Source organism: Mycteria americana, chromosome 23 (assembly GCF_035582795.1).
Source record: "Mycteria americana isolate JAX WOST 10 ecotype Jacksonville Zoo and Gardens chromosome 23, USCA_MyAme_1.0, whole genome shotgun sequence".
In the NCBI taxonomy this organism is placed as follows: Eukaryota; Metazoa; Chordata; class Aves; order Ciconiiformes; family Ciconiidae; genus Mycteria; species Mycteria americana.
The window spans coordinates 1,662,769-1,678,856 of NC_134387.1; the positions used below are offsets into that span (position 1 = coordinate 1,662,769).

The 16,088-nt window shown below is 57.9% G+C and overlaps 1 protein-coding gene across 1 annotated transcript in view; it reads left to right on the forward strand.

The window, feature by feature from the left end:
• The window catches only part of NUDCD3 (NudC domain containing 3), a 32,926-nt gene that overhangs the window by 3,635 nt on the left and 13,203 nt on the right, over nucleotides 1–16,088 (forward strand). The window contains exon 3 of the mRNA XM_075523413.1: nucleotides 15,367–15,499. Within this exon, the coding sequence (XP_075379528.1) occupies nucleotides 15,367–15,499 (133 nt within the window). The remainder of the gene's footprint in view (nucleotides 1–15,366; nucleotides 15,500–16,088) is intronic.

A 16,088-nucleotide genomic window follows, 5' to 3' on the forward strand; every position in this document is an offset into this window, starting at 1 on the left:
TGGGCTGATGGTCCTGTCTGTCACAGCTCTGGGAAACCCTGGCACCGTCCTGTAACCCTTTTCTCACGGAAATCCGGTGTCGGACTCCCCTGGCGTGCTGTGAGACATCCCAGCAGCCAGCTAGGAGTTTGCACAGATACCCACAGTACCCACGAGTCGGTGCGGGCAGGCCTGGCTGCGTGGCAGGCAGCAAGGCCAGGCGCGGCATCAAATACGCATGGCAAAAAATGGGTTTGGAGACCTCCAGAGGTCTCTGGCCCAACCCTTTGCTCAGAGCAGAACCAACTTTGAAGATCAATCAAGTGCTGCAAAGCGTTTTCTCTTCAGCTGTGTTCTTTCGCCAGACTCAGTCACTTTCAAACGGGGCTAAGCAGCCTTGGTTTTTACAAAAATGTCCTTGTTTCAAAGTCCTTCCAGGGTATCTGTGACTATTCCAGCTCAGCTCTGTCCACTGAGCAGCAGGAGGTGAGTGCCAGCGGGCCGGCATGGCCTTTGTGAACCGCTTACCTGTGCAGGGTTTGCTCATCCTTCCCTGGGCGTCACCTTGACCCCGAGCTGAGGCGAAGCTGTCTCACTCTCTCTTGGGGCCTCACACGCCATTGAGTTTCGAGCTCCTGTGTCTCCTCGCTGCTCGAGTCAGTGCTTTGCCTCGCCTTGGGGAGGGAAGCCACGAGCGGGCTGTGGCAGACTGCCATCTCCCCCTTCCTTCCCTGGTGTCCCTCATGGTCAGAGCCCCATGCAATGGCCACGCCGCCCCCCACCCGCTCACTGCTGCTTTCCTGGTCATACGTGGGGGATTCGCTGTGGTCCGTCCCTGCTGTCCCACTGGTGCTTGGCAAGGAGGACAGCTTGGGACAGTGATCCCTGTCCTCTGGGCCAGGTTTAGACACATCAGTGGTGAGAGCAAGCCACTGGAGAGAAGCAGGCTTTCCTGGGAGAGCCCCAAGTCCTGGAAGGACTGGGATGGCCGATGCCCCTGAGGAGCAGAGGGGATTCGGAGCCCAGACTTTGGGGGCTGTCGGCCCTTGGCGTGTGGAAGGGCTGATCTGAGGACCAAAATCTTGGGGGCAGTGGAACGATAAGTGGCAGGACTGTGGCAGAGTCAGAGCCTGCAGCCTTGGCTCCAGACAGTGGTAGAGAGGAGGGCCCGAGCGTGGCAGCCATTGGATGGAAGGGGAAGGGTGCCGGCTGCGCCCGGGCAAAGTGCTTGCCAAGTAACTTGATCCAGTGGGAAAGAGGAGAAGGACTTGTACTTAACTTGACCGGTCTGACACACATCCCACAGGATAAAAATAAGCCAGAAGCCAAAAAAGAAATCACCTGAAAAGCCACATTCTGCTGCCTGTGCCAGAGCTGTCCTGCGAAAGAAAGATTGTCCCTGGGGCTGTCAGTCTGACACCTCTCCCAGTGCAAAATTAACGAGCCAAAAAAAGCCCTGTTAGAGCTGGCAGGTCTCTGCGGCCGGGCTGTGTGGCCGCAGCGCTGACCTGTGCGTTTCCAGCCCAGCTTTATCCTAAACGGAAAGGAGAAGGAGAGACGTGAGGCCGCGAGTGGGAAGGAGCTGGGGCTGGCCTGAGCGCCAGCTGCTTTTGCCCCCTCGCAGTCCACGTTTGTTGCATTCTGCCACATGAAATTTCGACTCGGGCCTTTTGTTGTGGGGGCAGCAGCCGTTGCGAGTGGTATTTAGCTGCCTGAAAACAGATGTCAAGGCTGTGGGAAGGAAACTGGAGGGATTAGGAAGGAAGCTGAGGGCTGGTGCGGGGGCAAGATGTGTCTGACGGGGACAGTTTCTGCTGCGAGTGGGGAGAGCTGGCCTTACATGCTCAGCCGGGTGCAAAGCCCGGCCCTTGCATCCTCCACCCTTCGAGCATCTGTCCTGGCACAGCCGGAGAGTGGCCCATGACAAATTTCAGACACTCAGATGCTGTTTTGCAGCCTGCAGACGTGGCATCAAATGCAAAGCCCTGCGTGGCAGCTCTCCCACCGGTCTAGCCATGAAAAGAAGGTGCCTTCAGCTGAATACAGGTGCCCCTGCGGCTTCTGCCCTGCCCGACGGGCTTTTCTCCCTTTCCTCTCCCTGCCTGCGCCTGCTCCCACTGCCCCAAACACGCTGGAGGGGTAAAACTCGCAGCCCCCTTGGCACCTGCCCAGTTTGGGTGCGTGGTGGGTGAGACTGGGTGCAGGAGGACCTGTCCAGCGAGGCTTCGCAGCCCAGTGGTTTCCAGGCCAGGAGAACAGGGTGTCTGTGGGCTCTAAGTAGGGCAGAGCGGCCAACAGGTTTGTCAAACGGCTGTAGTTGGTTTCTGTGCCTCTGGGGGGCACTGGAGCCCCCCAAAAGGCAGCAGGGACCAGGAGCGGGCGTCCAGGGCACCCCCCGACAGACTATTAATAATTTAACCGGCTGCTTAATTCTGCACAGCCCCTTCTGAGCAAAACCCAGAGCCACCAGCCTGGTTACAAGGGGCGCATGAATAATGCGCGACTCTGGCAGCATGAATGTAGAAAAGAGCTTAAACGAAAATATTTTCCAGCTCCCCCCCCCCCCCCCCCCCCCCCGCCACCGATGAAGAAAACCGCTGCCACCAAAATCTATATAAAAACTCGCTCATTCTGTCAACCTGACTGCTCCGTAAATGTAGGGCAGGTACCATCCCAGATCTGCCAGCTCCCATCAGAGCCTCGCTGTGCGCCTGGGTGCTGGGGCGCTGTTCGTGAGCATCTTGCAAAGCGCAGGGAGATGGTAACAGCTTTTCTGGGGTCGATTCAGAAGGGGAGAGCAGAATCAAGCCGGCTTTGCGGGTGCGAAGGATTGCCCGCAGGCGAGGAGGGTAGCAGGACCCGATTCCTTGCTCTGCCAGGGCCTCAGCCAGGTCTCCCCACATCCCTCACCTTCCCCGCCTGTGAAATGCAGGTGATGCAGTTCCTCTCTGTTAGGAAGGCTGCCCCGTAAACTCACTGAGGACTGGGGTGTCTTTGGGGTGACCCATGTGCCAGGAGCTGTGCCGAGGGGGACCAGAGCTCTCCTTTGTGCCGCTGAAGAAGCCGGCTCCTGCCGTGGGCGCCCTCGCCATCCTTCCCCGGCCATTGCGGCTCTCGTGCTCTCCCCACCTTGCCGGGAGGGCAGAAGGGAGCGTGCCCCCCTTGCACCCCTGTCCACGGGGCTGTTCATCCCAGGAGCGCGTGGCCGGGGCCGGTGTTGCAGCTGCACATCTCACGCAGGCTCCGGCTCTTCCCCCATCTGCTCCCAGAAGCCATCCTCGCCTGAGCTCAGCTCCTAATTTTGAACACCTCTGCCGCCCAGCACCCTCCCCTTCCCCCAGCTTGGATTTCATCCTGCATATATTTGCCACACAGCATTTAAAATAGAGCCCGGCAGCCCACGTGTGGCACTGCGCAGCCTGGCCTGGGCGCTCGGCTTGTGCTTTCTGACTCTGGTTCCTGGCTCCCCTCTGCTCCTTTCTTTCTCAGAGTATGAATGGAGGGGAAGGCTCTCCTCCCGCTGTCCCACGAGCCCCATCCCGGGGGTTACTCTGTGTGCAGGCAAGAGGTGGTGGCAGGAGGTTAGGAGCGGCAGCTCTGGAAGCCTGTGCCTGATGGTGAATGCCTCACCTTCACATATTTCTCCATCCAGCCTTTGCATCTCTCCCAGGTGCTCTGGCCAGGCGTGCTCAGCACTGGGCTGTTTGGGATGCTCTGTTAGACACCGTCTTGGATCTTGGGATAACGACCCACTGGAAAGAGCAGTTTGTCAGGCCGGGGAGGTCTCCTAGAGAAGGATCTTTAGGGGTGGACGGATGTTGAACATTTTGGGTTCCCCCAAAAGATGATGGTTCCCCCCAGGCGACTCCAGCGTGGCTCCTGCCTTCCCTGGGGAGCTGGGGGAGCAGCTGGTCCCTCCACTCCCCTGCCTGTGTAGGGCCACGGCTTGGGTCGGAGCAGGCTGGTGTGGAGCCTTGGCACCCACGTGCCCCAGGTCGGGCTGCCTGGCTGTGCACAGCGTGCCTGGGGCTCGAAATGGGACCAGCGGGACACAGAGCACCGGTGAGCGCCGGGCAGGCTGAGGAGGACATGCAGCACCTCGTCCCTGAGGAAGGTTTGTGGCTGCTGCCGGGGGAGTTGGCACAGTGACTCGCATTGCTGAGCCAGAGCAGAATGAAACCCTGGGGCCTCCACAGCCCGACTGTTCACTGCCTTCAGCGTGGAGAGGGAAGAAGAGGCTGGAGGAGGGGACTGTGGTGAGAAGGGGGCTGTTCACGGCTCCGCCACTGCCTTGGTCAGGCCTCAAAGGAGACCCTGCCGGTCTTCCGCTGTGTGTGACCTGGGGAAGAGACTCCCCCCACCCTCTGCATGCAGTGCGGTTGTGCTGGGGAAGGGGACAAACGGGCAGCAGCTTTGCCTGCGCCCTGTCGTGGCCCTTGCTGGCCAGCAGAGCCCAGGTGAGCTCTGCCTTGGGGCCGGTTGCCCGCTCCCTGCTCTGCCGTCCCCGTAAGTGGGTGGCAGGGCTCGGCAATGACCTACAAAAATCATTTGTGTACTTTCTGGCTCGCTGTCCCTAGCGAGAAGCAGAGCAAAATTGAACTGAAATGTGTTAATCTGGTGAGCTGACTTCTCTGATGCTCCAGCTCGGAGCCCGTGCGCCCTGGCATTAACCCTTTGCGGGGCACACTGGGGAGCATCCCTGAGATGACACAGCAGTGCTCTGGGAAATTTCCATGAGGCTCCTGTGTGAATGTAATTCAACTTAGCAACGGCTTGGCTTTGCCGGAAGCCCAGATGGATTTTTTTTTCATTGCAGGGTGCTTGCAGGATGGGCTTTCTGGTGTGGCTTCGTTCTCCTTGGGGTGCCGGGGAGGGGAATTTCACTGCTGGTCACCCTCAGCGGAGGAGCAGGGCTGTGGAGAGGAGGTATCGCTGCATGCTGCTGGCTTTGAGGCTGGTTTTGTTTGACTGAGAGGCTGCGTTACCGCAAGCTTTCTTCTCTCAAGCCTTTTCCAGAAGAACAGGCAAGGGAAGGGAGTGGAGCCCACAGATGCTCCTGTTCAGCAAGCTCTGTCTGGGACCTGTCCAGCCCAGAGGCCAGTAAAACTGGTTTCCTTTCCCGATGTCCCTGTGGGCTTTCCGGGTGAGCTCACAGCAGGAGCCCAGGGTCCGTGCTGTTCTTCCAGCCTGACCCAGAAAGATGGAGCTGATCCTGATCCATATTTAAGGGAGAGTCTGTCCTGGTTCTGATTCCTTTTGCGCATGTGAGCTGCGCAGAGGTGCTGCAAGGCACCCGGGGCTGCGTGCAGGGAATTCCCCCGGCGCGGCCGAGGCCCGTCACAAGCAGGAGCCAGACAGACCTCCGGAGAACGGCCTGACCTGGTACAGCCGAGCTCCATCTGGCCCCGTATCCTGTCTCCATCAGCGGCAGACGCTTGGGGAAGAGGAGAAGAACAGTACGAGCGTGCGGTGATACTGCCTCCGTGTTTTCCCGCTGCTGCCGGCAAATTGTGGCTCAGCAGGTTTCTGAGCCAGAGCGAGCGCTTGGTCTTTCGTGTCTCTCGGTGGATTTTTTTCCTTTTGTCTCTGAATTTCAGCCCTCGCACGCCTGGGGTCTCCGCGGCAGCGTCCTGCAGCAGGTCCACCACTGTGCAGCACCACCGTGTGCGGCTTTTTTTTCTGTGCAGGTGGAGAGGCAGCAAGCGGTTCCCCATTTTCCTTCTCCACCCTGTGTGGGGTTTTCCTATCATATCTGTTTCCTGCTTTCTGCCTGTTTTTAGGCTGAAGAGTCTTCATTTTCTTGGTTGTTTCTCACTTAAGCATCCTCGTGCTCCTCCTGGTCCTACACCATCCTCCGGTGTTCCTTGCTGATGCTGGGGCGGCGAGAGCTGTCCCCGTGCTCTGCGTGTGTGTGAACCCATCAGGGTTCTCCACTTCCTACCCCGTTTCTTTGCTCCTGGGCTGTCCCGGTGGGGCCAGGAAACCCTCTTCCAGGCACATGGTCCCCCCCCAGTCAACTGGCATCACTCAAACCCTTTTCCTCCCCTCCCAGCACTCCCCAATGCTGATGACCAGCTTTCCAGGTGGGAGCTGCAGCCTGTTCTGGCTGCGAACATGAGCTTCGTTCAAGCCTCGCTGCTCAAAAGCCCTGTGTTGGCCAGACCTCCCTCCTCCAACATGCCCAGGAGAGGAAAGGCAGCGTGTCCTTGGCTCGTCGTGTAACACAAAGGCCATTTCGCTCTCGGGAGCTGCAGTGCTGGACTTGCGGTGCTGTCGTGTTTGGTTTCTAGGAGCATGTGTCCAGGTTATACTGGAGGAAGCAGGGAAACTTCTCTTTAAGTTAAGTCCTCCCTGCCAAGCGGAGTCTTTCTTCTTGCAATGGAGAGAGGCCGTAGCTTCCCGCTGGGAGAATTATTTCAATATGTAAGCCTTCTCCCATAGCGGTGGAAACTCAACTGCTCGGGAAGCATCTTTTCAAAGGGCTGAAACGCTTGAGCCAAGAATGAGATTCCCGCAGCCCTCTGTCTGGTGCAGCCCTCGACTGTAACGAGCCTTTTGCAGCTGATGAGGAGTCAGTCAGGGCCCAATTTTCCAGCTCTTTTACAGGGAATCGGACTCCTCCGGTTGGGTTGCTGAGATCAGCAGCGGAGTGCCAGTTCCCGTGTCACGCACTGAATCGCTTAGGGCTTTGGTTGCCCTACCAAGGTACTGAGCTCCAAAATTAGGTCCCGGGACCAAAAATAACTAAATTAAAACCTATAAATTTTTCTCTTAACAAGCAGAAAATCCCAGGGCTGGAGGCCGAGGGACAGCGTGTGCCTGATTCTTATTTAAAAAAGCAATATCTGTTTGCTTGTTTTAATATCACGTTGTTCACCAAAGGAAGCGCCATAGTGTGGAAAACTACCACGAGCGCACAGGTCTGGCATGGCCCCGTTGTGCTGTCAAGTGCTGAGAGAGACTGGGCCAAGTCGTGTCGGCGGTGTGAGGGTCTGAGAGACCACCTTGTCCCACAGTTCATCCCGCTGGATTTCTTTGGCCTTATCCCCTTTTTCCAGGGGAGCTGTAATTGAATCCAGCCCGGTTTGGCTGCGCGTAGGTCTCTCAGAGGAGACTTCTGAAACCCAAGGTTGTGTAAGCTCTGCAAACAATAAAGATCCCAGGGGACTTTTCCGAATGGTAGTGTGTCCTGCTGTCCTTGACCTAAATATCCCAGCAGTAGTGAAATCTAGCCCTCTGGTGACGATGCTCCGAAGCTCTCCTGCGAGCTGGCGGTGGCATTTAAACTCGCCTAATGTCAGTAAGTTGGCTCAGCCGAATGGCTCCGTAAATAACTCGGAAACCAAAAGGGAAGGCTAAAAGCTCCCCTGAAGAGTGCGAGCTTGGAAAAGAGCAAGGCTCTCACCTGGCAGGGAGAGGGGCAGAGCGTCTTGGTCCTGTGTGGTGGGACTGGTGGGACTCCAGCTGCTGCGGGTTGGGTGGATTCGCTGTTTGGCTGCTGGGTCGGGCAGTAAAGGCATCATCTCATGTGGGTGGTACGTTGGGCACCTCGTACAGGGGAGCCTTGGTCCCCTCTCCCCACAGCATCGTCAAGGCTTGATGATATGACGTGATACAGGGGGAAAGTGTCTTGATGTGCTCTATTTTTGGTCATTGGTCCCATCCTGGTGATGAGTCAAAGATCTGAGGCTTCCTGAAGGCGAGGAGACCTTTCTGTAGAGCTGACGGTGGGCACCACAGGCTGGAGCCCGGGCTGCACGGCCTGACTGGGGCGTGCCTGAGTTACGGGGGTGAGGGGGAAGGCATTGGCTTCCATTTTTCAGTCTTCTCTTGAGAGCAGGACCACCAAGGCTGTGCCTTGGAGGTGTGTGCGTGGGAGCCCCGAGGCTGGGGTAGTGGGCAACTGGGGAGCCATTGATGAACTTCTGTCCACCTCAGGGGTGAAGGAGACCTTCCAAAACTGGATTTGGGCTGTTCTCCCCCAGCAACCCAAACACACCTGGGCTGGAAGAAACCCTGAGGGTCAGGAGGGCCCCAGGACCTGCCCCGGGCCACTGCTGCGCTCGGGGCTGGAGCTCCCTGACAGCCAGAGAGCAGCGGAGTGGATCGGAGTGGATCCCGAGGGTTGTTGACTGCGGGTGTGAATTGAGCTGTAAGAGGGAAGGGTTTGGTATTCAGCTTGCTTAACGCTTTGCCGGAGACCTAATTAACTGAAGTGTTCTGTACAAAGGGAGCCCTTATGAAACACTGGGCGCCTCCAGGACCTCGGCAAAGGTGCCGAGAGCCCGCAGTAAACGTTCCTCCTGCCTCGGCGCTTCTCGGGCAAAACCAAGAGAGACAAAGTGCAATGGTCCTGATGTTTTGATGCCAAAAGATGTTAAATCTGGAGGTGGGGGGAGGCTCCTTCACGGCTTGCTTGCAGAAGGAGCACAGACCTGCTATTTTCCACACACACAATCCCTGCAGCTTTGGAAATGCAGCTTTCCAAAGAGGTTAAACTTTTGCCTTCTCTACCTGTTGCTCAGCTGCTCCAGCACCCGCGTTGGGACCCCGAGGAGCAGAGGGCACGTTTGACCCTCTTCAAATTCATTTTAAAAGATGTGGCTTTTTCCCTCTGGCTGTAGTCCAGCTCGAGCTGGGGCTTGACAGAAGCTGTACAGGGTGCACAGACCTTCCTGTGGCTCGAGGTGGCTTTGAGTTTTCATCTGGTCACGCTGGAAAGCAGGAGGCTGGGAGTCAGGAGCTCTGGAAATCTGTATTCCAGTGTGCGTGTTGGTGTGTCGGGCAAATGTGGCCTTTACGTTCAAACGCGGAGAGGGCCCTGCCATCCACCTGCTGCCTGCCCGGCTCAGCCGGCCCTCGCCCCGCTTCTTCTGTGACGATTTCCACCCCGGTGGGCTGCATGCAGCCCCGTTAGCGCTGGGAAGGCTGGATGCAGGTGTGGTCCAGGGTGCTTCCCCAGGAGGGAGAGGGGATTTATGATCGTGTGAAGGCCTGGAGGCTGCCAGGGGTCTGACGGGAGCAGGAGCCTCGCTGGGTGACCCAGCCATTGCCAGGGCAGGAGGGTGGTGGCTGCTGACATGGCACTGGTTCCCAGCAGCCCTGTGCTACCTGCAGCAGCAGAGCTGAGCATGTTGCAGTGGTTTCAGGGGGACAGACTGCAAACGCTCCTCTCGCCCTCCTCTACATCGTCCTCCCCACTTGCTGGGAAGCCCAGCAAGATGCTTTGAGCCAAGCAATGCCGGCTGTGAGCTACCAGAACATCTAAACGCTACCGCCTTGCGCGAGGCAGAGAGCAGGGCTGCGGCGTGCAGGAGGTAGGGCCCTTCTTCCACCTCACCTCGGGTCCTGTCAGTGCTGGCACTAGGAGCTGCGGCGGAGGCGTCTGGCTCGGAGAAACCCACCGCAGGGCAAGCGTTTCCACCCAAATCAGAGGGGAAAAGCCCTCAGCTACAGCCCCGCTGCCGTGCTGGGTGTCTTGCAGCACGGCAGCCTGCCTGAGGCGCTTGCCTGTCAGCAGCAGCTTCTCTTCCGGAATTTGCCGGTGCCTCCTTGAGTCATCGCAGTGCCGGGGACGCAGGATTAATTATGTTGATGGACGCCACTCGCTCTAGGCTGCTGTCACGGAGCAACAGCCTTGATCCAAACGTCTGATCATTGCAATAAATGCTGGCTGGATTGACGGCGTGCAGTGCATCTCCCTGGAAGGCCCCCCTTGCTGCATGCTTATTTGGGTTAGGCACACGGACACGTTGTGCCTGATTTTCTCTTTTCCTACTTGCTCGGAACTTCATTATTACTTAATGAGATCTTTCCATTCTTGGCAACCTCTCGAGCTTGAAGAAGGTTTCATGCATCGCACGGGGCCTCTGACAGTGGTTAAAATACAGAGCTGGGGTGTTTTTTCTCTGCTGGTTGCTGACAGGGTGACTCCGTACACCACCATTCCCCTCTGTTTTCCCCACTCTAAACGGAGGAAGGTCTTGTGGAGGGGAGAGGCTTGCTTTTCTGGTTGGGATGTGCTTGTGGGACCTGATGGGATTTGTTGTTGATGGCAGAGCACAGGTAGGGTAGGACTCTTATAAATACCTCCTTCAGGAGCAGCTTTGCAGAAGGGAGCAGGTCTAGGTCTCCGTTTCTGTGTACACTGGGTTGGTTGTCTCACAGCTGGGCTTTCTCCCCACATCTTCCTCTTCAGCCTCAGCCGGTCCCGTTTGCCCAGCTTCAGCTGTTGAGGTTGTTTCTCTTTTCCACCCGCCTCCACACCTGCATCACTTAACTGGCTTGACACGTTTTCCTTAAAGCCGCCTAAATAATTCACCTTGACTAAGAGCAAACAGCAGCGCCGGCCCCGGAGGAAGCTTTCTGTGAATGCCAAGTGACTGGAGGGTATCTGCTGTACTGGCCCTCGGCAGCGGCAGCGCCGCTGGCAAGGTGCAGACCCCCACCCTGCGCTCAGCAGTCTGCTCGGCTGAAGAACCAGCGCCGGCTGAAGCAGGGCCCCGGCCCCGGCAGCGGTGGACACTGAGCCGTTGGAGTGGCGTGCCTGTCTCTGCAAAACCCGGGCATCCTGCGCTTCCGTCGGCCTGCTTCCCGAGAGGGCAGGGGTCCTGCATCGGAAAGCTGAGATGCTCCAGGCTGAGAGGATCAGTTTCCTTAAGTAGTTCTGAAAATCCTTGGGATTTTTTTTCTTTTCTTCTTTTTACAGAGAAAAAAAAAGTCCATTGGGATTAGGCCCATATTAACTCCTTCCCATGACACTTGCCCCCCCCGCACCTCCTCAGCCTGCAGCATCGGGCTGATGGACGGCTGCTCCCGTGCTGCTGTATCTATTCCTCAACTTTTGCATTCTTGCACCAAAAATCCTCAGTAAAGAGGAACTCGATGAGCTGCCCTACTTCTCTTCATATAAAACATTAAACCAAATCCTTCGGCGTTTGGTTCCTGCTCTTGGTTTGTGTCCGGCGCTGCTTTTACAGAGCTGGTGCTGGAGCTGTTGCACTCTGAGGCCGGAAGTGCGTTCAGCCGAGTGTCCGCAGGGAGAGGATTGCTCTGTCGCCGTTTCCGCATCGCTCGGCTCATCATGCATCACCAACCCACGGAGCTGGAAATCCCGGAATAAGAAATGCTCGGAAATCTGTATATGGGGCCTGGTGTGCAGCTTGACCCTCGGGCATCCATCCTGCACACCGGGGCCAGCTCTGCCTCGGCCAGTCTCACTCGAGTGGCATCTCCTGGTGACACCGCCACCTCTCCTTGGGTCGCAGCCCTGCCTCGCTGCTGTTGGGGGTCTGACCCCGCGCGAGGGGAATGGCTCTGGTACCAGTGAGAGCGCAGCCGTGTAGCGCGGCTCCTAGGAGTGGAAAACAGATCGGCTGCTTCTCGACAGTGCATTGTTAAAGGTTTCACCTCCCCCAAAATGACACATTGCGAGCAAAAATAGAACAAGACAGAACACACAGACCCACCCACACCATCCCCACCACCCGGCAGCCAAGTGCACGCGGTGCCAAACCCTTGGGTTTAAAAGCTGATGCTTTTTCACCCTCCTTCTCCTCAGCCCTGCCACCACTTGCCCTGGCCCGATGGGCGGTTCAGCATCCTGGTGAGCTGACCATCGCCCCGGGAGCCACTATGCTATCTCCAGGCTGCCGGGAGGCTCGCCGTCCAACCCATGCCACGCTCTGGATCTGGCCTCGATCTTCGCCTGGTGGGTCTGGGGACGGGGATGTCTCCTGGCGATGGTGTTTGTGCAGGAAATTCTCTCGCCCGCTGCACGGTGGTGCTGTTGAAGCGACTCGAGGGACAGGTTTGGCTGGGAGAGCCACCTTGGTGTGAGCTGGGGCTGTCTCCTGCGGATGGCGAGGGAAGCTGCCTCCCAACCAAGGAGCTGGGTCCAATTTCTTGAGTGCCGCTGGCTTGAAGGGTGGCGTGTGCTAAGCACAGTTGGACCGGGCAAGGATCTGGCTGGAAAACCTCCAGGAAAGGAAGAGTTGCTCCAGGAGATGGTAGAGCTGTCAGCTGTTTGTCAGAGGCGCCTAACGAGGCTGAGGCCTGCCTTCGTCACCCTGAATCCTCGTTTGCTCAAGAGCAGGCAGTTAAACTTGGAGGGGAATTTACCAAGGCCTTCGTGAGTTCCCCCTGTGATCTGGTTTTGGGGCACAAAGTTGCCCCATTATTTTCACATCCAAGGATTTTGAACATAGGGAGCAGAGCTGGAGCAGAGATCAGTGGTGGTGGCTTGCAGGAAGGGCTGGAGGGGTTCGGGCTGGCTGTTAGGAAAGAGAGGAGCGGAGAAGCAATGGCACCGGTCCCCACACCCCTGGGACAAGCAGCCACGACTGGAGGGAGGTTTAGGCACGAGGGAAAACTTCTCCCCGCTAAAGCCGCCTGAGCATGGGGATGGCTTGGCTGGGGCCTGTGTTGTCTGGCCAGGCTGGGAGGGCTGTGAGGACGAGGCAGCAGGGCTGAGCTCATCCCAGCAAGCTGCGCGTGGAGGCAGAGATGGGTATGAAACATTCCTCTGTCACCCAGCGCACTGCTCTAGTTACAGCACGGAGGGAGCAAGGACAGAACCATCCCGCAGGGGCCGGTCAGGGCTGGGAGGAAGACTGCTTTTGCTTGTTCAGTAGCGATGCCATGCAAAGAGAAGTTCAACAGAGTCATTGCAGAGCAAGTCCTGCCTCAGTTTCCCTGTGGAAGTAACCCCATTAACGCTGATATCTCCCAGGGCTGCCGTGAAGCCACTCATGCCCTCATGGGACAATGAAATCATGCTCGGCGAGCTCTTGGGAGGGCTAAAACGTCCAGGACGCACCTGGCCAGGGTCTGCTCAGCCCCAGCACTTTCCTCCCGAGGAAGAGGAGACACATCAAGGACAGACCCGGTGGCTTTGTGGCAGCAAGCGGCTGCCCTGGGATCATATTTATCTGTGACGTGGCTGTGAGGCATTTGCAGCTGGTGTCTTACCCACCCTTGCCTTTGCGCTGATGGATTTTCTCCCATCTTTGATGCTCTGCATCTCCTCTAACAAGCCTTGGCCCAAGCACGGGCTCGCTGCCTCCCCCTTTAGCCTTCGAGCTTTTCCCAGGGAAGGCCGGGGGGAGAACGGCCTGGAAGTAAATAGCCATTTGCTGGTTCTTGTCCAGTTCTTTGCTCGCACTCAGGGAGCTGACAACACTTGGGATGGCGACTCCCAGCCGACATGCCTTCCCTCTGGGGTCTTGGCAGCAAGGAGCACAGTGAGCTCTGCCTCGCAGCTCAGGTCCACGCTGATTAGAAGCAAACGCTCTCTTAGGAGGAAAAAACCCAGCTGGTTTTAAACCCTGGTCAGGTTTGTCCTCTGGTTCACCACGCAGCCACGTACATGCTTGCTCCAGCCCAAGGGAGTCGGGGTGGAGGGCAGGAGCCTCGTGGACCTGTGCCATGCCTGGGCAGACCCTGCCACACAGGGAGACAGTCCTGCGAGGGCACTGAACCAGCCAAGCTGCCCCAGGCGGCACACGGATCCTCACCCGGGAGGGAAACGTCCCTCCTCTCTGCCTGGGGCTTGTGCAGGATGGCCTCTGGGACGATCGTGCCCCGAGAGCGGGGCCGGGTGCCACCGCTGGGCTGGCTCTAGGTGAGGACCTGGGGACGCACCAGACGATGCTCGGGGACGCGCCACCTTGTTTCAACTCCTTTACTTCCCACGGGGTGCGAGCGGGGCCCCGCAGACCCCAGTTGCCCGCACCGTTCCCCCTCTCGCCCTCCAGTCTGTTCGACTCCTACAATCCGGGGGCGGTTGGGAAACCGACAGCTGGAGCCAACCCGCGCCAGCGCCGGTTCGGCGCTGCCATGCCAACCCCGTTTCCATGGCAATGGGCACCCAATGGGTGACCGCCAGGCAAGGCCAAGATGCCCGAAAAAAAGTGATGCGGTGCCCCCCGAAATCATCGGCTTCAGGCCGGGAGCCTGCAGCCGCTGCCGCTGCCCGGAGAACTGGATCAAAACCGCCCCAGGGTGTGGGTGGTTGTAACAGGGCAGGTAAAACCCGGTGAAACCGTCAAGAAAAAGAAAAAAAGGGTGTGTGTCTGTACACACAGCCCCTTCGACAACACCCTCCGACCATCTTAGAGCCTAATTTAATTAAAAGCGATGGATCTTACATAATCCTCAGGGCGCCGTGCTGCTGGAAGCCACCCCCGCCTGGTGCTGGCGACGGCCCCTCGGTGTGGGGGTGTCGGGAAGAGAGCGGGGCGCAGGGAGATGCGGTCCCCGGGGCCAGCCAGCTGCCCCCGGGGCCACTCGTCACCGGCCCCCCCCTTACATAAGTCGCTGCAGCCCCGTGTTTATACAGCTCCAGATTGAGCACTAGGTGCATATCAAAACATTTTAAAATAACTCTGCCTTTTGTTAGCACCGCAGCTATCTTTAGAAAAGATTTTATTTTATTTGAAAGCCCTCTCTGGGAGGTTTCGATGGAATAGATCCTGGGCCTGCCAGCAGTTTAAAGGGACATGGGTGTGATGGAGATCTCCTTTCTTGGCTGGAAACACTGTATTGATTATTGCTTATTGATCCGATAGATCCCATCCTACCCTCACAACTGCCTCCTCATCCTTCTCCTGAGATTTCCGCAGCTGGAAGTGGCTGTGTTTTGCTAGAAGTGTTGCTCGCGATCCACTTGTCCAGTTGCCCCCTTCCAGTGCCACGCCAGGCTGGCTCTTCGGGCGTCCTGCTCCACAGCTCCATCACCTCTGTGTCAGCAGCTGCCCAGGTCACAACACCTGATGGTTTTCCCAAGCACGCTAAAATTGGGAGGACAACCGGCTCTGTTTTTTCATGGTGAACCCAGGTCGCAGTGATGGCCGACCACCTCTGCAGCCACAGCAGTGGCTCAGGAAAGAGCACACACCCTCCGGCGCGTGACACTGTCCCCTGCTCCAGCTGGGATGGGCACAGTGGATGCAGCAGGGAGGTGGAGGGGAAGAGGAGCTCTGCGCTCGAGCAGAGTTAGCCAGGAAGGTGCCTCGAGCCAGCCGGGGGCCAGCTCTGCGCCTTTTGGGCAGCCAAATTATCGTGTGTCTCACCAGCTGTCCCGTTAGTAGCCTGACTTCCGTTGCGGCACACTGGGGAAGAGCGGTGTGCGAATCTGCAACGGGCAGGGTGGCTGGGGTCTCTCTGTGTCCTGGGGCTGCTGACCTGAACCTTCTGCCTTCCTAGACAGGGCTAGCAGCAAGGGAGGTCAGCGGGCATCAGCCTGAAGCATTAGAGATGCTTGCAGGGTGGCCAAGCAGAGGCTCTGCCCTCCCTTTCTGCTTCTTGTACCCTGCTCTCAGGTTTCCTGCTCTCTCCAGGCTCTGATCTGTCCAACACTTAGCATGTCACCCTTTTCTTCCCCCCCAGGAGACAGGAGCAGTTCCAAACAAACCCCGACAGCTACAACGGAGCTGTGCGAGAGAATTATGCCTGGTCCCAAGACTACAGCGACCTGGAGATTAAAGTGCCCGTGCCCAAGCACATTGTAAAAGGCAAACAGGTAAAGTGGTGTTAATGGTGTGTTTTTCAGCATTTCCCTTTCCCTTGGGGTGCCTAGCTTTCCCGGGAAGCAGTGTTTGGAGCAGGAAGGCTCCTCGTCCTTCGTACTCAAGGAGCAGGATGCAATTGTGCCTTTTTTTCTGGTGCTGGGTGTGTGGCTGGTGGGGACTGACAGTCCCAGCCTGGCCACGTTCCTGTTGCGACTGCAGTGTCCTGTTGCTCCGGCCCCAGCGGGGTTCCCTGGCACCACATGGCACTTTCTGCGCTGCTTCTCTCCGCTTCCACTGACTGCAAACTCGCATGCGGGTTTCTGAGCCTGGCTGGGGATGGACGCTCCTTCCCCGGTTGCTCCCTCTGGCTTGGAGTGTCTCCTGCCTTTCGTTTGCAAGCGGGAGCTGCTGGAACGGGTCCTCTGGCACTCGGGAACTGGAACAGGCATAGCCTGTGTGAGACTTGACCTGCTCTGCATGGAAGGGAGCTGGGGCTGGGGTGCAGGCTGAGCGGCCAGACTCTCTCCCTGGCTGCCTGCGTGGGCAGGGAGGTCTTGCCCCCACCCCCGCCTCAGCTCAGGCAGGAACTTTCCTTCTCTG